Raw genomic sequence first — 26,221 nt, 5'->3', positions numbered from 1 at the left:
ATTCGACAGTTATCTTATGCCAGCTATATGTATGTATGTATGTATGTATGTATGTATGTATGTGTGTATGTATGTTGTGTGTGTATGTGTGTGTGTGTATGTAAAACGTAAAATGATGAATGTATGTATGCATGTAAACCATAAAATGATGAATGGAAGGGTTGCTGTTCTCGTAGTCACCTGGGATTTTCCAAGTCTTTAATGTTCTTAATCAGAGGAAGACTGTTGCAAAAACTCGTTCGACTAATTTTGTGCTAAAATTGAACTTTCTGGTCAACGTGTTTATAAATGTAGTATTTGATCTGCAAGAGCAGGCATTCCTTGCTTTGCTTGGAGGATTTGGCTAAAACATTGATATCACTTAGATCTTTTCCATGGGTATCGCACGGAGCTTGAAGCAGGCTATAAAGCTTGAGGCTCCGAATTAGAAAAGCCATTGCCTCATTTTTCTTCGCGAGGCACAGTGTTCTCTCAACCTTTTCACTTTTGTGTCCCCATTGCATTGCATGTGGTCGCGAGCGGGGAAAATTTGGCAGGTTTTAGACTCCATCAAGATTTAGTGGTGCAAACGTTCGACGCCGTGATGGTGGTGTTTGGATGTTTAGAGATCGACAGCCTTGTTTTCTTTTCTTTTCTTTTATTTATTCTATTCTATTCTATTCTTCTTATTTTAGAGGAATAGAAATGCTCCTCCCAAGTATATATTTGCGAGGCTACCTTTTGGTGAAGAATTCTTCAGAGAAGACGATGTGTTGTATATAGTATATATCCCCAGGGCCAGGGGGTCTTACGATCCGGTCATTTAAATGTGGGAGGGGTAATGGCTGCTGCCCTCGTCTGCCGCCCACTCCCATTCCCTTCTGTCCCTCTCCCGTCCAAGTCGTCCGAGCTAAAGCAGCTCCTCCTTCTCTTCCTCCCTCAACGATGCCATCCTCCCAAGCCCATCCATGCCCGCGCCCTCCGCCTCGGCCTCATCCAAGACTCCCATCTCATCTACCACCTCCTCGCCTCCTACTTCGACGCCGGCCACCCCTCGCACGCCTGCCTCCTCTTCCATGCTGCCGACCATCCACGGAACATCTTCCATTGGAATGCCATGATCCGCGGCCTCGTCTCCGTCGACCAAACGGAAGATGCCGTCCAATTCTATGCCACTATGCGCCGGTGGGGCCCGTCTCCGGACAACTTCACATTTCCTTTCGTTCTCAAGGCCTGTGCTAGGCTTCGATTCCTTGAAGGTGGGACAAAGATTCATGCACACGTTATAAAAACAGGGCATCAGGTAGATGTGTTTGTGAAGACCAGCTTGGTCTCCTTTTATGCAAAATGCGGCTTATTGAATACTGCGCACAAGTTGTTCGAGGATATGCCCGTGAGAAACGTTGTTTCTTGGACTTCGATCATTAGTGGTTATATTGGTGGTGGAAAGCTGGAAGAGGCGCTCGACATGTTCAGAAGCTCGTTGGATATGGGTTTGGTGCCAGATGGTTTCACTTTGGTCAGGATACTGACTACTTGTTCCCATTTAGGGGATATGGAGACTGGGGAATGGATACATAGATATGCAGAGGACAAGGGCATCGACAACAACGTGTTTGTTGCTACTTCACTAGTCAACATGTATGCTAAATGTGGAAGCATGGAGAAGGCTCGTGCTGTCTTTGACAAGATGGTTGTGAAGGATGTTGTGTCCTGGAGTGCAATGATCTGTGGGTATTCCTCCAATGGGCTTCCTCGAGAGGCTTTAGAGCTTTTCTTCAAAATGCAGAATACTAATGTGAGACCGGATTGCTATACCATGGTTGGAGTGCTTTCGGCTTGTGCCAGATTAGGAGCCCTTGAACTAGGTCAACAGGCAAGCCAATTAATGGATGCGAGTGACTTCCTTATGAACCCAGTACTAGGGACAGCACTGATTGATATGTATGCCAAATGTGGAAGTATCGTTCGAGCTTGGAGTATCTTTAAGAGGATAATGGAAAAAGACCTTATAGTTTGGAATGCAATGATATCTGGTTTCGCCATGACTGGCCATGGGAAGCTCTCCTTTGGGCTTTTCGCTCAGACTGAGAAGCTGGGCATTCAACCCGATGGGAATACTTTCATAGGCCTTCTTTGCAGCTGTTCACACACTGGACTAGTGGAAGATGGACGGCGGTACTTTGACGGCATCAGTAGGGTTTACTGCTTGACACCTAGAGTTGAGCACTATGGTTGTATCGTTGATCTATTTTGCCGTGCTGGATTGTTAAATGAGGCTTATCAATTGATAAATGAGATGCCTATGGAGGCTAATGCTGTTGTTTGGGGAGCTATGCTGGGTGGCTGCAAGTTGCATCGTGATACCAAACTGGCCGAGCACGTGTTGAAGAAGCTTATTGAGTTAGAGCCACAAAATTCTGGGAATTATGTTCTGCTATCTAATATATACTCTACAACTGAGAGATGGAATGACTCTGCAAGACTAAGGTTGGTCATGAAGGAGAAAGGAATACAAAAGACACCTGGGTGTAGTTGGGTTGAGCTAAAAGGTGTGGTTCATGAGTTCCATGTAGGGGACATATCCCACCCACTGTCTAATGAGATTTACTCTAAGCTTGATGAGTTGGGTAGGAAGTTAAAGCAAAGAGGGTACATGCCAACAACAGAAGTGGTCTTGTTTGACATAGAAGAGGAAGAGAAAGAGCATTCACTTGGGCATCATAGTGAAAAACTGGCTATTGCTTTTGGTCTGATCAGTATGGGACCAGAAGACACAATCAGAGTAGTGAAGAACCTTCGTGTTTGTAACGATTGTCATGCAGCAATAAAGCTCATTTCAGACATTACTAACCGTGAGATTGTAGTTAGAGACAACAACAGATTCCACTGTTTTAAAGATGGCTCCTGTTCATGTAATGATTATTGGTGAACAAGATCATCATAATCTAAAACAAGGTAACGGTGAGATGGAAGTTATGTTAGCTTATGGCTTATGAAGTTATGGCTTGTGAACAAGATCATCATAATCTAATCCAAGTTATGGCTTCTGCAAATACAGTATCTTATATGGATAATTGTTTAATTTCCCCACTGATGTTGTTACATTAATATGATGATAAAGGATCAACAAACTTGGTATACTTCAAGACAAGTGGATTTTTGAGATATGCTCCATTGATATTTTAAAAAGCATATGAGAACAACCAACCAGAGAGAAGATAATTTTTTACACAGGTTAGTCTTATTCTGCAATCTTATGTAAACTAAACCTAGGCAATATATTTCTTCTTTTGCATTAACTCCTTGTTGCATAAATGCAGTCCTATCATTTGTTATTTCCTTTGTGTTTTTGTGTCATTTACATGCCACATGGTTTTAGCTGCAATTACTAGAACTGCTGAAAGCACATATTTGTTCAATTGACTTTTTGGACCACAGGCATCTTACCAGTATTAGTTGGGTAATGGAGCATATGTTTTCTCTCAAAAAGCTGTATCTTAACAAAAGGCATCCTGTTACACCAGAATAAAATGTGGCAAATCAACCAGGAGTATGTTCAAACTGTTTCTTGGTCTTATGACAGCCTACAACTGCTCATGGCCATCTTTTTCCCTACATTTTTGCTTTTAGACAATCCATATGTTTGACAAGTCTGAACAATTTTTTGCACATCCCAAGTGCCCCGAACCTGTTCTAAAGTGAATATTTCCATCTGTCATCTAAACATAGACTAGAAAATTCCCTCTGTTCGCACTGTTGCATCTTTCTTTTCTCCATGTATAGGGTTTTCAGGGTTCAAGGATGCCCATAAGCTTCTACCAGCTGAATGTGCCTCTTCCTTCCATCAAGATCCTATGCATCCTATGAAGTAAGCCATAGTGATAATAAATAAGTCACCAATCTCATCTACAACTGAAAGTATTAAACCTCAGGAAAGTTGCTGCACTGTCATGTTAACAATTTAGGAACATGTTTTCCTCTGTGTTTTAGCGAGAGATATTCTTTTCCCCTTAACCCTGAATCATTAACACGGTGAGCCACACCTAACTAACACTGGGGCATGTGTCCCACTTTCACATGAAATGTGCTATGAACATGTTCAAGTGGACAAGAAAGTCATGGTCAATTTTAAGGGTAATATGCAGACTCCTCATTCATCTGTCACCATGTGCTACCACAATTGTAGCTTCTTTTGTGGAGAATTGCTCCAACTCACCAAAACTTATTGGTCTGCACTGGGACTGTATTTGAGAGTCCACGCTTGCTGGATGAAGATACAGCCATGACATACCAAATCTACTCCCATGAAAATGGTACATGAATAATTTTTTTCTTTTGTTGTTGCAAGAGATCCATTTAGGAGGAGAAAATTTTGCAGAGGAAGACTTCGGGACATTCATATGAACCCTTTCACACTGAAGTAGCACCAGCCAATGGGACACAATTACAGTCAAGGGACCTAGTCAACAGGATGTAAATTTTTTCTTTAATTTAATTTCTTTCAAATAAATTATCTTGCTAGAAATACTAATTATGAATATCTTTTTCTAACCCAGCCTATTTTGTCGGTACCTAAAATTCAGATAAATGGGATTTAGGTACTACCTATCTTTGTTTAGTACATGGTAAGCTAATCTTGATGCAGGAAATACGAAATACTTCACACCTCATATCAAGTACGGAAGTGGTACCAGCTCAGTCATATTTTTGGTAAACGTTTCTTTAATGCTTAATTTTTGCTGTTGTAGAAGTAATTGATAATCTAGTTTTGTCAGCATAAGTTTTGGCTTTTTTTGGGCACTGCTACATGATTAATCTACAAACTGAGAACATAGCCTGACAGCTATTTGGACAACATTTTTTTGGTTGACATGAATAAAGAAATAAATCCACACACCGAGACTTTAGCCTGACAGCTAGCTTAAGAACATTAAATTTCAAAATGATTAAGAAAATATGCCAGATCCATCAACCCACTTCTTAGTTGTCACAAAGATTTTTTATATGGATGCACCTGATACCACATAAAAACAAGCTTTTTTGCATTCTTATATTAAAGATTCTCTGCTGACAAGATGATTTCGAGCTATAATTAACTATAAACTAGAAAGGAATCAATTAGCTGTAGCTGACAAGCCTTGGTATTATATATTGCATCTCTGTTTCTTATATAGGGAAATCTGCAGCTCAGTAATCAAATGTGCTGAGAGAGAGAGAGAGAGAGTTATAATTCTGACAATCAATCTATTCCAGATGTCGAGGAGATGAAACCTGAAAACCAAATCTAAGATCAGGCTGCTTGCGTGCTCTGTGTGCAATCATTGACCAGTTGATATGCAATAACATTAATTGCTTAGGTTTTGCAGACTGAACATTTGTGATTTAAGGGCTACTTGCTGCATCGTGATGAACTCCAATATGTTACCATAAGCCACGATGCATGCACTCGGTCACCATATATTTTGTGTTTATTGACTTAATACTTGAGAAGAGCAGAGTCATGTTCCCATGTGTTTCCAATCAAAAAATTTAAAACCTTCAGATCTGTCCTATAGCCATCAAACAAATTGTATGGGCCTCCGAGTAACAATGCCACCTCAATTATCTACTCTGAAAAAGACAGTAGTCTGATGAAGGCTCGTTGAAGGCTGCAAAGAAGTTGATCTTATCAACTACGGTATTGGGCTCCCACTCCAGAGTTTGTAGACGGTCTTGGTAATCAAGAGTAGCAGTTCTTGAGGTATGATCTAACTTGAAGGTGGAAATATTCCTCTCTGATGACTATTTAATATTTTTGAGGTATGATTTGGCTATTTCTTTTTCCCAAGAGAATGAAAGAGTAGCAGCGCTGCTTTAATGTTAGATGCATACGATTTGTGCATCAAGCATAGGATTATGTTTGGTGGCAATATATGCAATAGCTTTCTTTTGGAAGAAAATGTTTTCAGTTACTCTTTAGTAAGTGATATGTTGCCAGAAATATATGTTGAATGAATCTGCTGAGGAATACTGTCGGCAGCTCAATTTAACATCTCACGCTTTTGCAATGGGATGGTTTCGTGACATGGATTTGACTCTTTTTTAATCTCTTGAATGTGATATCTATAATGGTTGACGTTTCTTTCCCATTTTGCTCCAACTGATGTGTCTTTTTCTCTCTGAAGAATAGATTACAAAAGGATTCACAGCTTCCACTTTTTCTTTTTCATCAAGTGGCAGGAAAAAAATCAAAGGTGGCAACGATTATATCTACATAGGAAATAGAGAGAAAAGAAAAATGGGAACAAGTAACCAAAGTCAGCGCGCGATCAGCACTGAGAGACCACCAAAAAAACTGTCACCCCATGAAGCCTCTACGACCCACCGACACTTGGATGCTAAAGTCTTGTTCTCCGTTCATTCAGTCCTCTGATATGCTCTCAAGACGCGGCCTCCAGACGCCCACCTGGCCGCTCCTCCGCCGGCGGTGCCGAACCTTCTTTTCCGAAAGGACCTGCCTCAGGCAGCTGTCATGGCCCAATTCCTGGACGACAGCAGTGCTGCCACTTTTCTGGTGCCTCTTCTTCCTCTCTTTTCTTGGGAGTGCTGATTCTGGAATCAGGAAATAGATATGGCCCCTCTTCAGGTCCGAGTCCGGCGACACGATCAAGATCTTGGTGGTGACGCCTTGAGAGCACGGCTTGCTTAAGATGTGGTCCGGGTTGGCTGCTAGAATTTCTCCGGCGGAGACCTGGCGGCAGCTGTACTCCTCGACTTGGCCATCGAGATGGACGATTCGGATGACGTCCAGCGCGCCGCAGGGAAGAATGCAAGCCAAGCAGCACCTGAGGCTGTTGCCCATCGTCTCTTTCTCTTCTTCTTATTCGACTTAATAATATCCCCCCCTCCCCCTCCCCCTCCCTCATGCGTCGCTTCCTGCTGTGAGCCTGCTGAGGGTTATATAGATGTTCGGCACTGGAACTTAGCCGTAAACTAAAGCTGAAGGCCATGCTGTGCTGCGTTACGACAAAAAAGGGCCACATTATAGAATGAATGGTGTACCCATCCCCGAGTGTATGTATGACACAGAGCTGGCATGATAGATAGATAGATAGATAAATGTTAACCTTTGTTTGAGTACTAGATAAACAAAATCACAAATGCACCTCCCGATCATGTTCTTCTTCTAGGTTTCGATTTGTCTGACAACGTCCCTTTCTTCACTCCCGATCATTTTCTTGTGGACGATGATGTATGTGGAGACTCGGGTGCCGATCCCTATTGGAATAGGAAGGATATCTTGCCCAAATGATTGGTGCTGCTGCTGCTGCTTCGATCCGTATCTTCTTCCTGACTGGAGAATTAAAAGTTCCTGTCAACTAAAACTCTTCCTGGAGGACCTGCATGATGAGTAAGTAGTACAATGTTCCCTACAACAAGCCTCCTTAGTTAAGTCCACGCTAATCCTGCATAATAGAGCAAACGATAAGGCTTGGCACCGCATCTTCCCGGCCGTCCAATGGTCTCGTATGCAAGTTTGCAAGGAGACGCATCCAAAATACTTACTTTCCCTAATGCTGGGATTTAGCTGCCATTTCCGGTGGTGCACACCATCCTAAGTTTAACAGAGTAACAATCCCCGTCGCCGACCCACCAAAACTTCTTTTCATTAGTTTCTTCGGATAGACTCTTGTCCCTTGCTACGAGATTTGGTATGGCATAGAAGCAACTGGTTATAGCAGTCGTCGTCAACCTTCAGTGCATTGAACCATCCATCGCCCGACATTGGTTACCACGCTCGTCTGGATGGCAGTAGAGAGAGAGCGTTCGAATGCCTGTGCAGGAAGGTGACACAAGCAAGCACTTGATGAAATAAATAATCTAATTACTGCACTCAGTACCGTCTTACCAAAATCCCTATAATTCTTAAACCCTACTTGAGGGGAATAATTCTTAATTAGCACTTGAGAAACCGAACGGTATACGCAAAATAACTTGGACCCGTGCTTCCAATTCCACTGAGCAATAAGATGGATGGATCCACCCACGACTTGTGAGCCGCCTATCGAAGGACCGAACGAACACGGGACGCACGTGCCCACGTGGGATGCAGTGGTGAAGGAGGAGGAAGCTTCGTGTTCGCGGCCACAGACCACCGACCACCGACCACCGCGGAGAAGTCGATCGATCGATCGTCCTGTTCGAGGGGCCCGACTTCCTCCGACGGCTTTCACGAGGCCGCCCCGCCTCCATCCATCGAGTGGGCAAAATCTCCCCCTCGGAATCTGGTACTAGAGTTCATTTGCGGTGTCGACTTGCTTGTCTTCTTCGTCTGTGACAAAGCTTACATATTATTTATACAACTCCGAAATACTAGAGATAGATTATCAAGTCCAATAATAATAATTTAAAAAAAACAGTAAATTAGAGCTTGGAACAGATCCGGATGCAGGCAGTCAGGATCTGCTGCCTGTCACAACGAGAATATTAAGTCAAGAAGAAAAAAATAGTGTCACATCCAGAAGCAGAGTTTCACACACACACCGTATGGGATCTTTTCATCGAAACTCGAGTCTAAGCATTTCGCAAATACAAAGATAATGTTGCTCTCACTATTTCACCGTCAATCGTTCCGTGACATATCATCCAATACAAATTATTTATATTAGTTCAATAAAAAATCAATATGGATGATACATTTATTGATACATATCTATCGACGATCGATCAATATATCAATACAAATCGCTAAAATAAATTATATATGGTTCAATCAAAAAATAATTTAATTTAATTTATATCAAAGTTCAAAAAATATAAAAAAGTAAGGGATGATGAGAACCTCTTTAAAGACTAACGGCATGCCTTTCTACCATATATAATGTATATATTAGACTATAAAATTTCTATTTTTTGATGATTTATTTATTTATAAATATAAATATTGTAGGGATTAAATTTTAAACAACTACGGGAATAGAGAAGAAGGAAAGAGATTGATAGAGAGAGAGAGAGAGAGAGAGAGGGAGGGAGGATCACGTAGAGGGGGATCTGCCGTGACAAATAAAGAGAGAAGAGAAGGGATCAAAGAAAAGATATAAAGAGAAGGAAAGATAAAACAACGAGAAAGAGAAGAGAAGGGAGAAAAGAAAATATATAAAGAGAAGGAAAGAGAAAAAGGGAGGTATCGGCTATGAGAACAGAAGAAGAATACGAGGAGGGCTAAAAGAGAGAGAACATATAAGAAGGAAAGAAGAAAGATAGAAAATAAAAAAAGAGAGAGAGAAAAATGATGGAGGGCTAATTTTGACTGCAAATGGATTTAGATTAAGTTTGAAAAGTTTGTACTTACGGTATAAAGTTTATTTAGTTTCTAAAAAATCATGAGATTTTATCCTAATGAATATTTCCAAAGAGATAGATGTAAGAGGATACTTGGCTTGTCTTAATCTAGATATATAGACATCATTATCAAAATATGTAATATCTCATTAGTTTCACATTGGAAGTGGACAATGAATATGATTAACTTATATGGGCATGATGTATTGCGATAACTCTCACTTAAATATTTTGGTCCGTGGTTCTAACACCGATTTGGGATTCTTTCTTTTTACCAAATATCTTATAATCAATCAAAGAAAGATTCTTAATTCATACGTCGACCGTCTTCTCTGCTATCTACTTGAGAGATTTTAATTGACAATGGACATATCAAATTGTGCGGGGCCTCAAATATGCAAATCAAAGGCTAGGGAGGTATCAACTTGCTGACCTTTCTCTTTCTTTCCGTCCGTCTTTCCTTTTCTGTTGCAGTACCCCAACGACATTGTTCCCGCTTTCATCACCCCTTCCATGTCCAACTTTCCTCTCCACAGCCCATTGGATGCTCAGACCAAAACACCCCTTCAAGTGCCATTTCGTCGCATTGGGTGCATAAATAATGTGCAATTTGCACTTCAGTAACCATCAAATGGTAAGCAATTTGCACTTCAATAGAGGGAGTTCGGGTTCCAACACACCACTCTATATCAGTCTCCCCCTCTTCTATACCTCTCAACACCCCCGCAATCAAAACCAAAACCAAAACCAAAACCAAATTAAAGCACTCGTATATCATCGTCTTTTTTCAGGCAGCTGCGATGCCTCACTCCTCTTCCAAGCCGTCCCCTCCGCTTCACCGCATCGGCGGCAAGCCGGGGTCGATGACCGCCACCGTCGGCGCCTCGGTGCGGTGCATAGGCCATGGCGTACCTGACGTGACTTCGCGACAACACGAGCACGCGGTTGGGGCCCACCAGTGCTGCTCGGCCCTGGTGCAGCACGTCGCGGCGCCGGTTGCCACAGTGTGGTCGGTGGTTCGGCGCTTCGACCAGCCGCAAGCCTACAAGCACTTCGTGAAGAGCTGCCACGTGATCGACGGCGACGGCGACGTCGGGACGCTGCGGGAGGTCCGCGTCGTGTCCGGCCTGCCGGCGGCCACCAGCCGCGAGCGCCTGGAGATCCTGGACGACGAACGTCACGTGCTCAGCTTCCGGGTGGTCGGCGGGGAGCACCGCCTCGCCAACTACCGTTCGGTGACCACCCTCCACCCGGAGGGGGACGACGGCACGGTGGTGGTGGAGTCGTACGTGGTGGACGTGCCGGCAGGGAATACTAGGGAGGACACGCGCGTCTTCGTCGACACCATCGTCCGTTGCAACCTCCATTCGCTGGCGGGCACCGTCGAGAACCTGGCCAGGTGCCCGCGGGAAACAAAGTAAATTGCTCTCCCAAGCCTCCCATGGCTTCCACAACCACCACCACCACCACCACCACCGTCCCTCTTGCATGCCCACTTGGAAGGAGACGACGGCATTGCTGTGCTATTTATTATTGCCGAGCTAATCAAACATTGGAAGACTTTGGAGAAACTCCTCCCAACTTGTTTCTATTTCGTTTTTGTTTTTTGTTTTCCCTCTCCTTTTTAGTCACAGAAGAAGCCGTCGTGGATGAAATGCCTTAGCTTAGTTTGTTTATACAAAAGCCGAAAAAGATGTTGGTTGTAATGCGCTACAAGTCTGGGCTTCTTTCTTATCGTTCTGTTTTGTGGTCTTGATCGGCGTATGTGTTTCCCTGAGCAGTGGACGATGACGAGAACTGAGAATGGGGGTTCACAGAGATGGATGAGATGAGTGCTCGTTCGCACTATTTATTTTGTTTTGGTATGAGAAGCATCCTTGCAGCGCAAGGGACACCAGATTGCCATGGCGCATTCGCTTGAAAGCGTGCATCGAAGTCATACCCGACATCGATCCTACTTCTTCAACTGCAGGGAACCGTCTCCGCTTTACAAGTTACAAGGACATGATGGATGCCCCATCATGAATTGGTTCAAATCATCATATCCGACGTGCACGAATGGTCCCAAAATGTCTTTCTGTATATCCTCACCGAACCCATCGTGTACATCCGCTAGCTAATTCCACTGTCGGCAAATGCCAAGAGGTGGCTTGGGATCCAATTGCAAACACTTGTACGCGTCCCGTGCGACCTCTCTCTCGACTTGCGGCATAAAGAAGAGCTACTTGCGATGGCCTCCTCCAACGGATCGTTAATTTTAAAGCCCCTTCGTGTCACTTGTTCCTCCTTGTTGGCTTTTTTCCCTATCAATCTTCTTCTCTCTCTCTCTCTTGGTTGGTCTTCGATTCGATGGCTGCAAGTCGTGAGGCAAGTTGGCAAGGAGGCCTCTCCCCATCCCACCTTCCGTCACCTCATGCTTACGGCCCCAGATTTATCATGGCCACCTACTTTCTCCGTCAGTTTTCCTTTAATTGTCCCGTTCCAAATCCTTGCTCGGGGCTCCAGAAGCCTGCTAGCCACCAAGGTTTTCTTCTCCGTTAAGCTAGTCAACGATTGACTTTCTGCTAAACTTGGAACGCAGAATTGTGCCTTATTCTGGTTTTCTTTTGACATGGAAACAGCGGTTTCCAGGCACGGCCGCGGTTAACTAAAGTCGTTGACTCCGGGCGAGTGATATAAGCAATAGCTACTTGCGTCTATTAATTAACACCAAGTTAGATCTTACTTCGCCTAGTTTAAACAGGTGAAACACTTGATAAATCACTATGAATTGGTATAGTACATAGTGAGCGAGCGATGAATCGTGCATTTTTAGGTTCTAAAATGCCCAACCCAAGAACAGTTTGTTGTTTTGTTTTGTTTTGTTTTCGACAGTGGTGGTTGAACAGACAGAAAAAGTTTTTAGTTCGCGAGTGTATGGTGATGGTCCTCAACTTTGTCAGTTCCCCTCCCGTTGTCTTAGAGTTGCAATGGATTCTAGAAAGGTGGCGGACAAGACGGGATAGTGGGAAGAAAATAGTAGCAAGGCTTTCGATTCAGTGCACGAGCGCCGAAGTCATCAAGCATTCATTGTTCCTGCCTGTTCCAAGGAGTGTGATAATGCCTGTATAGTATGTGTGTACACACATAGCTATGGACCTTTTATTATTATTATTATTATTATTATTATTATTATTATTATTATTATTATTATTATTATTATTATTACATTAAATGGTGCATAAGATGTTGTTATGCCGATTTAAACCTGAGATTTATTAACTACGAACATTTTTAATAGTGAGTGGTGCTAATTGTTTGTGGGTTTTAGTTTCATCTGTTACGTATTGGATGTTGCTTTCTTTTGTGTAATGGAATAACCCGATCACCTAATGTCCACATGAAACCATCTAATGCAGCTGTGAATCTTCTCGTATGGTATCAGATACCATTTTAGATTAGGCAAAGTCGATAATTGATTAATTTAATCCGAAGAAAACAACTAGCCTGCATCTTCTCACAAAGAACATACCCTTTTTCTTTTAATTTACATTCAGACCAGTGGCAATAGGATACCCTTTCCGAAGTAAGCTCACGGATCTTTTTCTTTTAATGTACACTTTATTGTGGCTTGAAAGCTAAGAAGGAAACCGGGAAGATTCATCTCCTCCTCGAAGGAAGGCTCCTTTCAGAGTAATAATATTTTCCATAAAAACCATGTACTAGGTCTTCGAGAAACCGTGTGCTGCTCTAGAGACTCGCCTGGGAATATGCTGTGGCATGAAAGAGGCACTCGATGACAGTATGTTACAGGTGCATGAATCTACAACTCTTTGACTCCCCTAAGAATCAAACGGAGTGTATGTTTGAGTTTGCGTCTGAGAAAAAGAAGTTTCAGGGTTATATGGAGTTGCGTGTACCAAGTAAACTTTCTCTATAGTGTTGCGGTTGCGACAATCATCGAGCGAACTTCTTCCGGTTCTGAGAAAATGGGTCAGTCGCCTTCTATTTGGATGCTTGAAGTCCACACCAAGCCTGAAACCTAACCTGCCAATACTATAAAACAACCTTGTGGCGAGACCCACGAGAGATGAGGCCTGTAGGGAGTAAAGAAAGGACCGTAATACTTTTTATCACAAGCTCACAATGATATATCCATGTATCAGATAAAGTGAAAAAAAGAAGTATATATTCCCTATGAAATCCACTAGAAATCTTGTTAGATATGTATCGAGAGAGCATGTACGGTACGGTCGGGACTACATCCTCTTATATTCCTTCGTATCTGCTTCCGAGGGCTGTCTGTCGACTGGAGTCAAAATAGATGTGCATGTTGAGAATACATATTTCTAGACATGTATGGGTGGTAGATCAACATGCTGATGTGCTGTTGCCTTGTGATAGAATAAGGAAGGGCATGATGGTGCATTCTGACGACTTCTTATGGAGACATTGGCCCACGATTAATAGCTCCCGGAGGAAGCGATTAGAAAAGATCGATGGAGTACTCCCACCCCACCTGAGCAAGAATCTACCCGAGTGAAATATCCAAGTGCTCTGTCTCATCCTCCTATTAATAGTTTCCTTTGTTTTCTGTTTTAATTATTTAGCTCGAGATTAATCTCACAAATTTAAGGATCATATCCGCAGATTGGAAGTTTGTCGCCAGAAAACAAAAAAAAAAAAAGAAGCTGGATTATATTGACGGCATCAATTAGATCGATGTGGTCCAAGGAAAGAAAAGGAAACTGGGATTGTTGGCTGCTGTGGGATCGGCAAATTCTCACTTCTGACTAGTTCTTAATCTTCGTGGGCTACACGCCACAAAGGAGCCCAAAGTCCCATCTCCCATGGTGTTCTACAGCACACAATAACATTGGCCCGAGAAATTGTACCGCTGGTCTGTCACCACAGAGCATACTTTGGAAAGATATGAGCTCGAGAAATTCAAGTGGAAAGAATTAGATATGATACTTTTCTTTTTCCCCAAGGCCTAAATTAATTTGAACCATTTATAGCCAATCAATGAGAGTGCCAATATCTGCATAACAGAAGCCATGAAGGTCATATATTATGCAGCTTGAGGATTTTATGGAAAACTCAATTTCACACTAAATTCTTCAGTTAAGAAGACATCTGTTAGCAAGAGCTCGTCTTTCAGAAATGGTGAGAGAGACGAGTCTGATCGGAAGATTGAATTCGACGACACTCGACTCATCAATTCCCAGTGACTAAAGATCCAAGTACAGTCAGGTACTCCGGCATATGCTCCCTTTCTTGTAACGGTTATTATGTGATTTATTTGTTGCTCATTTATCGTTGGAAATCAGGAATAGAATCGATCGTTGATCCCTACTCGACCCAGTATTCGTCGATCATCTTATTTGAGAATCGAATCTTCCAAGTGATTTAGTATTCTCTCAAGACAAGACGTGATTCCAAGAGTTTGGCCATACTAATGTCACCTACAAGACTAACACTAGGTGGTATACTCAACAATATCACTTGGACAATCAAGTTAATAAAAGAAGGCATGTGAGAGCTAAATAAAAACATTTTGGATCCAGAGAGTCAGAAAGCAGAGGCTCATATCTATCGAAAATAATCAAGAGAATATGGTTTATAAAATATTCTCTCATTACTGATGAGAGGCTCTTAGCTTTGTTCAATCAACAAGTTGATATGGGAAACATTATATATGCATGCTCATAAAATTAAAAGTCTGGATGCTGTTGTAACTTGGACAGCATGTAGGGTGATGGAGCTCTTTAGCAAGGAAATAGCTTCCATTGCATGAGATGACACGCAGTCCCCGTCTTCTTCCTTCATCTTTTACGTCCTTATTCGTCATCCTCCTCCTTGAAAAATCATCCACATTTAATAATTTGGATGACGTAATGCACGTACGCAGCTGAAGATAAACACTTACGTTGACTCCAAAATAATAATAATAATAATAATAATAATAATAATAATAATAGTTCATTAGCATTTTTGTTTCAAATAATGAACACAAGGAGTCACGCACGTACATCGACTCAAACCAATCCAACAAGGTAGGGCGTGCATACGGACGCACACACCGCCCCCCCTCCCTCAAGCACGGTACATTTTCAAGAACAAATCCCAAATACACAACTCAAGGACGCATGTAGGTGAACGCTTACATTTTATTGTACGCAAATTGCTGAAAAAGAGTTCATTCACGAAAGTACAAATATGTTTAAGCCCACTTCGCAAGGAGAGACATGAGTCCTGCTCCTGTAAGGAGAGAAATATTCATCCCAACTTGTAATCTCCCTTTACTTTGCACTCTTGGGTTCATAAAATCTTCGGCCAGGAGATCGACAAGTGACATGTAAATCAAGATCCCAGCCGAGGCAGAATTAAGAAGACCTTCGACGATGAGAGCTCTAGGACTATTTTCATCGTAGGCAGATGATAATCCCGCACCTACTGCTACCCCAACCGGTGTTGTGAGTGAAAAGAAGAGCCCCATCGTTACTGCTGTCCTCGGTTTGAGTTTTGCCTGCGACGAGGAGTCCAATGTCAGCTAGCAAAAATTGAAGAAAAGATTTCAATGGAATTCAATTAAACCACTGCCCCGATCACATGATCTGATCAAACTTAGCTAGTTCGGAGGCCTTGATTACGATTGGTCTCTTAAGGATAGCGTTTGGATGCTACTAAGAAAGAGAAAGGACTTCGACGTGTGGAATCAAGATTAGGAACATATTTAGGGGCAATCGTTGCACCTTTGAGTCGATGCACAAGTGCGGCTGGAACAATACCTGAACCAAACATCCTCCAAGTCCTACGCCCTCAAAGAACTGATGAAAACTGAGAGCGACTACAAGAGGCTTTATCGTAGATGGAGTCTCCGATGCGCCCAAAGCAATCCCGATTATGACAGAATGAACGACGATGCCGAGCTCCAAAACCTGTGTTTTTACATCCGCCAAAACTTAGGTTTCAGGTGGCAACATAGCGCATTCAACGATGTCAGCCGCCATATATACGTATACAGAACAAACCAGCAGGTGGATGCCACTCGAGAAATTGAGAATCTAAGATGACAAACGAAACATCTAACACGACGTACGTCGGACTGCTGCTGCTCGAACAAGGCACCAAAGCAATGCACGTGACTGAAGCTGTTGTAGTTGTCCTTTAAAATCAATGATTCATTTCCACCTTTTGTTAGAGCAAGAAAGTTGTTTACCTGTGAGATGACTCGATGGCGAATTAGCTGAGGCGACGAAGGATGTCCATGAGCGTGGGCATGAGTATGCACATGAATATTCTCTTCATGCACGACGTCGGGCCTGATCTCTATGTCAGTCTTCGTCTCGTCGCTCACGGCGTTGTGGGGGCGGCTAAAGTATCCGGTGGCCAGAGTATCGATCATCAACGTCCCTATCGCGGCGATCATCGCTACGAACCCCGCGAAGGGAAAGTTATGCCAAGGGTCAGGATGGAGACATGAGGAGGTAAGACTGTCGAAGGAATCAGGTAGGATGTGGACGAAGGCGGTGGCGAGAATGACGCCGGCAGTGAATGACTTGATGACGAAGAAGGCATCCCTATCGGGGTCAAGAACCGGTATCCATTTGCCTAGGATGGGAATGCAGACGCCAATGCTGCCGCAGACAAGGATGGAAAATATTGCTACGATCTTCAACGGGCGGGCCGCCTTCTTGTCGCGGGCTTCCTCATCCGCTGAGCAGTCGCAGTCTCCGTGAACAACGAGAGGAAAGAGGAGAAGGGCAGCAAGGAAGAACAATAAGGCGCTCCTCATGATGTCAGAACTCCGAGGAAGCTTTTGGAATGGAGTGCCGCGAGAGACGAAAACCTAGTTTGGGATGATGCGGGTGAGTGCCTCGAGGGATTGAGATATCTTTATATACTAGTTGATCAGCTCATCGTTACTGCAATGCAAGATTGAATAGATATTGATGGGACTGTCTTGTGATAAGAAGAATCGATGTGCAGACTTTTTATATGGAGATTGTCATCAATTACCAGAGGCTAAATAGGTTTAGAAAAAGAAGGAATTGATGTATGGATGGTTGAATGAGATTGAATATTGGAAGTCAATTGAATGCTTAGTTGTGCACGATGTATGAACAAGTAATGTAGGTGTCGACATATTGTTGTCATTCTGATGTTTGGACCCAGAACCTGTCGACATCGGAGGTTAAGCTTAGTGCCTTCACTTCAGCGCCGTATATGGAAAACAAATATACTTCGGTGGCGTCGCTGAAATCGAACTAGCTAGGAAGAAGATGGTCAGCCTTATTGTTGTTGTTGTTGTTGAAGGGGTGGTGGATCCAGGCGGCCTTTCATGGCAGGGAACGTCTTCCTGCATGCACAGGTAAAAAACGATCATAAAATTTTGTATTGGAGTTGAATAGGTTCAAAAAATCAAACCTAAGATGAATTTTGTAGCACATTATTGAATTATGTTGATACTCCTTCTTTGGACAAGTCACTTTATAGTATCATCTTCAAAGCAGCGAGATGATTTATTAACGATTGAGGATATGGTTATTAGATGTTCTTTATGGGTTGGAAGCTCCGTATGGATTCATTCTTATATTCAGCTTGTAGCTTCAGTCGTGTTGTTTTTCTCACTCTGATTTGTATCTTTTCATTAAATATGGAAATTAAAGTGATTTATCTTTGCTGATAAAAGGCCAAGCTGCCATGCATGTGGATTTATCTCAGGCGAGGAAGAACGAGCACCTTCGGTTGGAAGGTTGACCTACGAGGAAGGAGAGAATGGATGATGAAGAGCGAACAGAGGAAACCACTGGCACTCTACACCAAAATTATCCAAACCCGTTCATGTTGTATACCAAAATTATCCAGAAGAAGAAACCACCGGAACTCTCCAAGAAGAGGGATTCATCAGAAGAAGGGGGTGATGAACGGAAGAGGTGTCTCTTTGGAATCAAATTTTAGGCATCAAAGTGCTTTGTCTCTCTTGTCACGATTCACTTATAGGGAACACAATCTTAGCACAATGACATGATCATCACCTAAGTTAGTCTAACTGATGAATCATCCATTGTTCATCCGCCAAATTTTCTCGTGGCCAATAGTTCGAGTGCTTGTGCTCCTTCGTTTTCTCCGGTTTCCTATGACCATCCACATACGGGCACTTCAATAAATGGGCTGAGATGGAAAAGCACCCAGGTAGAGCTCGGTCCACTTGTAACACCAAAGTCCCCAAGTCCCAAAATCTTAGGGGGCCTCATTCACCCACCAAATCGTTCATCAACTTAATTACTCTGCCATGATTAGTATGCTAAAGGCTGTGATATATGTTCTTCCATCGTACACCTACTTTACCAAATAAAAATGCATCGATACCAACTGAGAACACATGTTTTGGCCACCATCTCATGAAACATGTGAAAAATCATGGCATTGGCAATGTAGGGCTGAAACTGGCACCATGAGGCGTAACATGCGATGTTGAATGATGCAGGCGATAGGAATCGTTGGGTTGAATATTAGCACCGCCGACATCTCGCTGGGAACAGCTGAGATGTTTTAGCTAAGTTTGGGTTGTTGACCCGTTCAGCGGGTGACTGTAGAATCGTGGAATAGAAAGAAGAAAGATTTGATGTAGTAGAATGACTTCCTTGGGAGAACTTTCTCAAACACTTTTAAGTGGAAGCCGTGGATTCTTCACGTGCTGTGTCTTTGAAAAAACATGAGAAGAAATAGAAAAGAAGAGTGTAAGGACAAAAAGAGGGGGGCTATATCATCTTAATCGAGAAGTGGCATCTTCCGCAACCATTCTCCTCGAGCCCTCAAATGAGAAAGATTACCATGTAGTTGATCTATCTTGTCTCTGACCGAGTAGCAGTGGCTAGAGACAACTTCACATCTAACTCCGTGTTTCGTCGCAAGTGCATCGGAATTGCCTACATTTTCATATGAAACGTATTCCAATGAGAAAGGGTATTTTCATTCATCCATTAGTTTAGTTGTAGGATTAATCCCATACTTTGTACTTGGATTCGGATTTTGTGACGGAGACTGGCATTAGGGCAGAAACCACGGGAGTCGTCAGCGACTTTACTGTATGAGTAACACACATCGATCCCAAGAGCCGGACTGCACGTTGCTACTTACTTCACGAGTGACTGGAGCAGCGGCAAGGTCACATCAGTCACCATTAGAAACCCCTGGTGACGCACAGGATGTCTTCAATCAAACAGAAGCTAGCTCGGTAGTTTGGTAAGACAACGGAGGAGATAGGAGAGAGAGACGCACACACGCAAACATCAAAACGAGCAGCAGGCTAGGAAACTTCATTCCTGCGGGACGCTTTTGTTTTGTCAGAATATTGGTGCGACAAGGATGAGATGGAACGGAAACTAAAATTCTCATGCCGTAGCTCCTTTTTCTTCCTTGAATAGATGTGGCTCCCACCTTCGTTTGTGTGGAGTGGGGCACCGACCCATGAACTCGGCACTCGGCACTCATGTGAGAGCAGTTGTTTTTACGTGACTATCAAGACATTTTCCTGTTCCCTCGCATGACGGTGTGTGTTGATCGTGTTACAATATATGCATGTGTGAAAAGAGATTAAAATATATATAAATATAAATTTATGTTTATAAATATCGAAAAATGTAGGATGATATATATTTGAATCTAAATCATAGTCTAACCACTTCAACTTTTGAAATAAATTGATGTTTGGCTCAATATATAGTAACTCTTAACTAATTTGATTCACATTCATTATTAATAAATTTCTAACATGATGTCAGAGCCAATATTCATAAACAACAATGTTCATAAGCAATAAGAGCAAGTAAAAAAAAAAGTTTAAAATCATATTTGAATCATAAAAAAAAGAGAATGTTGAAAAAAATAAGAGAGGAGAGAGAGAGAGAGAGAGAGAGAGAGAGAGAGAAATGAGGATGACTTTAAAAAAAAAAAAGAGCAATAAAAGAAATGAGTCAAGCTTATGATGCAGACGAAATTAGCCACACCATCGACCTATCCTTGCGATTAAGAGGGAGATATTTGAAACATAGATGAATAGGGAGAGAATGTTAAAATATATTTATGTATAAAAAGATATTGGAAAAAAGGATTGAAATAGTCATATGATATGGCATTTCAGTCTACCCCCATAATTTAATAAACATAAGCTTTTGGATTGAATTAATGAACATAGTAGGCCTTGGAATACTTTGATAGTTTAGAAAAATGAACAAAGTATTGATTAGGGTTACGGAGAAAACAATATGATAGCTGCTGTAATTTTATTAATGTGTGAGAAGATTGGATGAAAAGAATAAACTCTTTCCTTCTCTCATCTTTGAATTCAAACCTAACACATTAGCCCAACAAATCTCATATTCTCCGTCAGATAATACTCTTCCGATTACCAGTTGACATCCGAAAGATAACCAAGTAAAATAGAAACGGCACTTCTCTAGCATGCACCCATCGGGGTGACAAATCGGAGAAGCAAATCTCCACCGGAAAACCTACTGATAAGTAACATGTATCGCTTTGTTAATGTTCCAGTATTACAATAGAAAACTCTCTTAAATTGAGAGGCTCCTGAACAACATTAGTGTTGGAGGAGGTCAAGTTCACGGGTTGAGGAACGCTGGTGAAGCAGTTGCGCAGAACAGAGAGGATGGCTCATGGATATCTATGACGTGTTGGTTGGCCAAGGAGCCCTCCTGCTGCATTCGGATGCACAAGAGCTCCGCTTCAGCAAAAGCAAGCTGCATCTGTAGCTGAGATATTTGGTTTTGGAGGTAGGAGATGATTCCCACAGAGCCGTAAACTGGATCCCTCTTCCTTGCGTTTGCCTCATAGACAAGGCTACTTACAGCGTCTGCTCTCTGATAGTCTGGAAGCTCCTGCAGATGCAGAGAAGCGTGTGCCTGTGTTAGTCAAATTTCCATGCACGCACTATGCAGTAGCATAGGAGTGAGACTACAACTCTTGAGTGCTTTTTTGTGCCTTTGAGAAAGCGAGAGAGAGAGATAGAGAGAGAGAGAGAGAGAGAGAGAGAGAGAGAGAGAGAGCTGAACCTGCAACATCTTGTTAACGTTGCTGGCACCAAAGACCTTATGAACGATGGCAAATTTGTGAGGATCCTCGGGGGGGAAATAGGGAGCAAAGATGCAATCTTTGGCACACCGTCTCCGAAGCAATTTGCAGGACGCGCAAGGTGAGCCCCCAGCCATTTTCCTACGTCAAACGGAGAATATGGCCGAGAGCAATGGAAGATGCAGCTCGAGCTATAGGCTGCCTCTCAAACTGCAAGATTTGATAACGAAGGGTGATGGCTGATATAACTTATAATGGGAAAGAGTGAGAGGTAGGTAGAAATTGAAAGAAACGGTAGGCAATAAAATAAGAAATAATTAACCTGTCCTTAGGTTTCCAAGAAGCACAAATAACCATGCTTCGCTCATTGATCGTCACAAATGCTGGCCCCGGTAGTCATACAGGGTTGCCAATAAATAATTTCTTAATATTTTATGTCTATTAACAAGAATCTTACTTCCATAAAGTCAAGGATCTTTGTTCATCAGTATGAAAACACAAACGTGATGTGCATACAAATGCATGTGCGCACTTGGCTAATCTGCAGCAACTTGGACGTACTGGGTTATAGACAAGATCAGCTTGTTTCTGGATGTTGAACTCCTCGCTCTTTTAGAGAACGTGCACTTGGTCCAGTTCATATTGCTTCTGGCTTTCCAATGATTGTCAAATCTTTTTGGGATGTTCAACTTGATTTTACAACTTGTTCTTGCTCCGCTGCTCAGGCCGCGGCGCTGCTGTAGCTTTCCAGTGACCGACGAACAGTGTCTGCCATGACTTTTATGTGGATCAAATAAGGGACAGTTTCTGTTCATTCTACACTACCGAGTTTTAAATTGGAGGACATACGGCGCAAACCCCCAAACACGAAAATTACTTTTGACATCGAGTTCTTCCCGCAGAAGCTCTATCAACATCATAGACAACGAATTGAAGCAGATACGAATTAGGAGAAATTTATTGAACTAAAGTATATTCAATAGATGAGTGACAGATGCAAACCAGTTGCGAGTTTTCTGTAAGAAGAATGCTTATAGGTTTCTTCTCAACAGCACATGCTGTGCCAAAGGCCAGGAGATCCTAAATTGAAATGATATCGGACTAGGAAGCACATAGAGAACAGACAAGAGTGCGGAGGAATTGACTACCGGCTGAGTGCGTGAAAAGAATGGACGGCCTGCTCTATTAGGATAAGGACTTGTATGGCTTGCTTTGCTGTATTTTATGCGACTCCCACGTTCCTCGTTGACTCCTCTTCTCGTCCGAGAACTCATTTCTCTTCTTTCATGTAGGTAGTAGGTATAGAGAGAGAGAGTGTGTGTGTGTGTGTGTACGCATGGAGTTTGGCCAATTGAATTTGTGTAGTTCTTGGGGTATGGGATTGGAAAGAGGACAAGAACCCCGACTGAAGAGTGAGACGGTGGAAGCCTGTCGGCAGACGTGCATATGGTCACGCCCGCTCTATCTATCTCGATCAGCTACAGATATATACATGGTGACGAAACATGGAAATTAGAACTCATCAGGGATTAGTGGGAGGCCTGTGTGTGGTTGTTTTACCAACTAATACACCACCAAACTAGCCTTGCATTTCGGCAGTATTCCTTTTTATTATTTCCCTGCTCGATGTATATATTTTAGTACATTTTGTGGTGGAACTTGGAGATATTGCCGCTTTCTCCTCTTAAAGGTCTCCCCAATTTTTATTTTTTTTTGGGTAATAAAATGGCCATAACGACAGTTAAAAGTGTATCTTTCCGATAGGCCAAGTGAAAGAAATGCACGCTGAACTTGGATCCTAAACAACGAACCATCAAGCACAGCATGCACGGGGTTCCACCGTACCCCACGTTCAATAAACCTTGCTTTGCAACTCACGGTAGCAAGGCTGATGGACAGAGAGAGAAATCAAGCATAAGATCTATACTATATCTCGATGTGTCTTTGAGAACTATCCAGAAAAAAAATTGATAATTAATGAGCAATGAGCACATTGCATATCACAATGGTTGATACGAGTTCATATGCAAATTTCACCAAAAATGGTTGATAGTATCTATCATTGGTACGTGACATTAGTGAACATAAGCTTTTAGGTTTAACGATGTTTTAATCTGTATATACAGAACATCCGATCAGTTTACCATCCAATACTCGAGTATTTCTACAACAAGAACATTCAAGTAAAGCCTATACCTCAGTTTTATGATGCAGCACAGGAAAACAAGAAAGAAAAACTTGTGCGGGAGACTTTTATTTACATGCGACAATGGATTAAGATCCGAGATTAGCTGCCTGTTTCGAAGGGAGATGGGGTGTACAAGTTGGAACGACAAGCTCGATGATGACCCGAGCTTGTAGAAGCTCCTTTTGCATTTAATGAATGAACAACAAGCTGAATGAATTAAGAAAAGCAGCACCCCTTTTGCATTTAATGCTCCTCACGTGGGAACCTTGACACTGTTCGTCTGTCTCTTCCCATGCAAGGAAAGAGGCACTTACTCCGTTCCTCGATTCTCACGCAAGAAGCAAATGACTGTTTGACAATAGGAGCAGCGAGACATGCATCTTTTTTTCTGGGGCGGTGGAGGAGGCGAGGGGAGGGGGTTGTGGCAGGAAACAAAATGTATGTGAGGCTTCCGGTGGGAACAACGAATGACCGCACGCTTGTTTAAAAGGTAGCATTTGCCACCAATCTAGTGAGCAAGAAGATGGGCAGACATATTATTGTCTTCAACCATTCATTACTCAGAACCTGTAATTCTACTGCTTCAAATATCATCTTACGAATAAGGTCGATGTCAAAAGTTGCACGTCCATGTAGAACTTCAGTCCGGATCGAAGTCTCCATGGGATCCTTACCACAACGAGGCCGCCCAAAACAAAAAAATATCTAGCATCCGTTTACAATCAATCGGTAAGGGCCTAAGAGGTCGTGGAACCAAAGACAAAGACCCAACTCACTCCCCCAGCGTCTACCATTTGTAACACGACATACAAGAACACACGCTGAAATCACAGCCACCATCGTCAAAACCATGCCAGCCCGTGGCACACCGGGCAAAACAAAAGCGGAAGCTCTTTTCCAACAAGTGGTACTCCTGGCCTGATCGTATGCTCCGAATAAAATTACCAAAACTCGGATGAGGAAGCAACGCCCAACGATTCGCGTGCAAGCGTAGATGGGAAGAAGTAATATTTCCAGTCTCTTCTTCGAGGTAAATCAGCAAGGAATGAGGACCAGATCGATGGAAACGCAAATGATATTTCACTGACTTGAATGACGAAAACTTGGATTAGGGAGGCTTCGTCGTGGCCAAATGTGACCATTTAATCGCCTACTTTACCACAACTTCATATGCTAGTCATGTCAACTGGTGTTGCACCCAAGTTTCTTCTTTCACAATTCCTTATTGATGTCCTAGCACCAATTATGATATATTTCTTCTTCTTCTTCTTCTTCTTCTTCTTCTTCTTCTTCTTCTGACACGAAGAAGATCCGTAGTTTTGGTTGCACTGAATCCTTGATAGACACTAAAGCACGAATAGAGGCCCTTCGTAAGGGTCTCTGTAGCATTCGTGGTGACTTGTTCGGGAGAACATGGCATATTCGTACGTTTTGGACAGCCTACTTGGTGTCTAATTTCATTCCTCACTGCGCACAGGCAACCTTTGGTTTCCAGCTGGTTTTGGATCATACAAATCGCAAGGAACATGTCGTACTCGAAATGCCTTGGGATCAAAATGGTCATCTGAGAAACGGGCCTATGCTGCAAGTATTATGTTCAAAAGGGCATGATGGATGGATGGATGGATGGATGATAGGCATTCGAGGTTCATCTTCTTTGGTTTTCACTTATTTGAACTGTTGGAATTACAAGGGTGTTTTTGCATCATGAATGAGACAGCCAAAAAAGCTTCGAAATTTTGCGTTATTAAAATTATTTGGGTGATGAGAAGACAGTTCGCTAGGCTTTTGCTTCAGAGTTCAGAGGCGACGCAGCGCTTCCAGCTGTCTCGCTGGTTGTCGAGCATGTGAATGTTTGCTGTTTTTTTCCTTCTTCTCGCAGATCTTTTGTTTCCATTCACCAGTCTGGCATTTCATATCTCTGTGGATCCTTATCCTCTCTGCATTTTGTTTCTCCCTGAATTATACATGAAGAATCAGTATACAGCCATACAAGACCTGAGATGTATTTGCCTGAATTATACCTGCAATCTTTTGACCAGAATTACGATGATGATCTCATCATCGTCCAGTCCACGCCATTAGTCAAGTGTTTCGGCTGTGCGTCCGGCTCAACTTGAGCTGGCTTCAAAAGTAACGTCCGTTTTCTGGAAAGAAGGCTTTCTTCGGCTTTGCTCCGTTCTCAATTTTCTTTTCGAGTTATTGTCTCGTTTCTCTCGACCTCCCCTCCGTGTATGGATTCTCCAAAGCTTTTCAACGCACGATTTCTGAGGAGGAAATCTACCGTCACCGAGAGAAGGAAGAAGGAAGAGTGGAGCAGAGACACGGGAAGAGACGTGTTGTGGAGGCTAACTACGACTTGTGTGGATTCTTCTGGGGCTCGTGGAAGCATGTCCACAGGATGCGCGAGCTCACCACGCGCCTCATCTAAAAGGTATTCATGTGTCTCCATCCAATTGTCGGAGTAATTCTTCCATCTCTATCTCCACTCACTGATTGCTTTTGTTTCTTTTGCAATGCACGGGAGACCTCATTACAACTATATTCTTCTTATACTTTATATATATATATATATATATATATATATATATATATATATATATATATATATATATTGGTACCGTTCCATTCCAAAAGATAATAGAATAAATTGAG

At 42.6% G+C, this 26,221-nt stretch overlaps 4 protein-coding genes and 1 pseudogene across 6 annotated transcripts; 2 read left to right on the top strand and 3 right to left on the bottom strand.

The window, feature by feature from the left end:
• Positions 1-114: 114 nt before the first annotated feature.
• Positions 115-7,098, top strand: LOC135613200 (putative pentatricopeptide repeat-containing protein At3g08820). 3 transcript variants are annotated; one of them, XR_010487244.1, is made up of 4 exons: positions 115-2,937; positions 3,104-3,216; positions 4,331-6,535; positions 6,608-7,098. XR_010487244.1 is itself a non-coding variant. In XM_065110287.1 (1 exon), the coding sequence occupies exon 1, from the start codon at positions 821-823 to the stop codon at positions 2,909-2,911; it is 2,091 nt and encodes a 696-aa protein (XP_064966359.1). In that variant the 5' UTR covers positions 115-820; the 3' UTR covers positions 2,912-2,963. The 3 variants fall into 3 exon arrangements, 1 of the variants encoding a protein (XP_064966359.1); XR_010487243.1 differs by having other exon boundaries at positions 3,104-6,535; XM_065110287.1 differs by lacking the exons at positions 3,104-3,216; positions 4,331-6,535; positions 6,608-7,098 and having other exon boundaries at positions 115-2,963.
• Positions 6,201-6,823, bottom strand: LOC103986070 (uncharacterized). Its single transcript, XM_009403947.3, has one exon. It carries the CDS (start codon positions 6,821-6,823, stop codon positions 6,383-6,385), a length of 441 nt encoding a protein of 146 aa, XP_009402222.2. The 3' UTR covers positions 6,201-6,382.
• A 2,747-nt stretch (positions 7,099-9,845) lies between the features above and the next one.
• LOC103986071 (abscisic acid receptor PYL4) lies at positions 9,846-11,067 on the top strand. The gene has a single exon (XM_009403948.3). It carries the CDS (start codon positions 10,104-10,106, stop codon positions 10,722-10,724), a length of 621 nt encoding a protein of 206 aa, XP_009402223.3. The 5' UTR covers positions 9,846-10,103; the 3' UTR covers positions 10,725-11,067.
• Positions 11,068-15,386: 4,319 nt separating this feature from the next.
• On the bottom strand, positions 15,387-17,138 carry LOC135611927 (zinc transporter 8-like). The gene is made up of 3 exons (XM_065107572.1): positions 16,505-17,138; positions 16,074-16,223; positions 15,387-15,811 (listed from the first exon to the last, which is right to left on the bottom strand). The coding sequence occupies exons 1-3, from the start codon at positions 17,078-17,080 to the stop codon at positions 15,506-15,508; spliced, it is 1,032 nt and encodes a 343-aa protein (XP_064963644.1). The 5' UTR covers positions 17,081-17,138; the 3' UTR covers positions 15,387-15,505.
• Positions 17,139-20,829: 3,691 nt separating this feature from the next.
• LOC135611630 (LOB domain-containing protein 12-like) lies at positions 20,830-21,571 on the bottom strand (annotated as a pseudogene).
• Positions 21,572-26,221: the final 4,650 nt, after the last annotated feature.

Source organism: Musa acuminata, chromosome BXJ2-5 (assembly GCF_036884655.1).
Source record: "Musa acuminata AAA Group cultivar baxijiao chromosome BXJ2-5, Cavendish_Baxijiao_AAA, whole genome shotgun sequence".
Taxonomy (NCBI): domain Eukaryota; kingdom Viridiplantae; phylum Streptophyta; class Magnoliopsida; order Zingiberales; family Musaceae; genus Musa; species Musa acuminata.
Note: the sequence above shows the minus strand (reverse complement) of the source record. Positions and strands in the feature narration are given on the sequence as shown.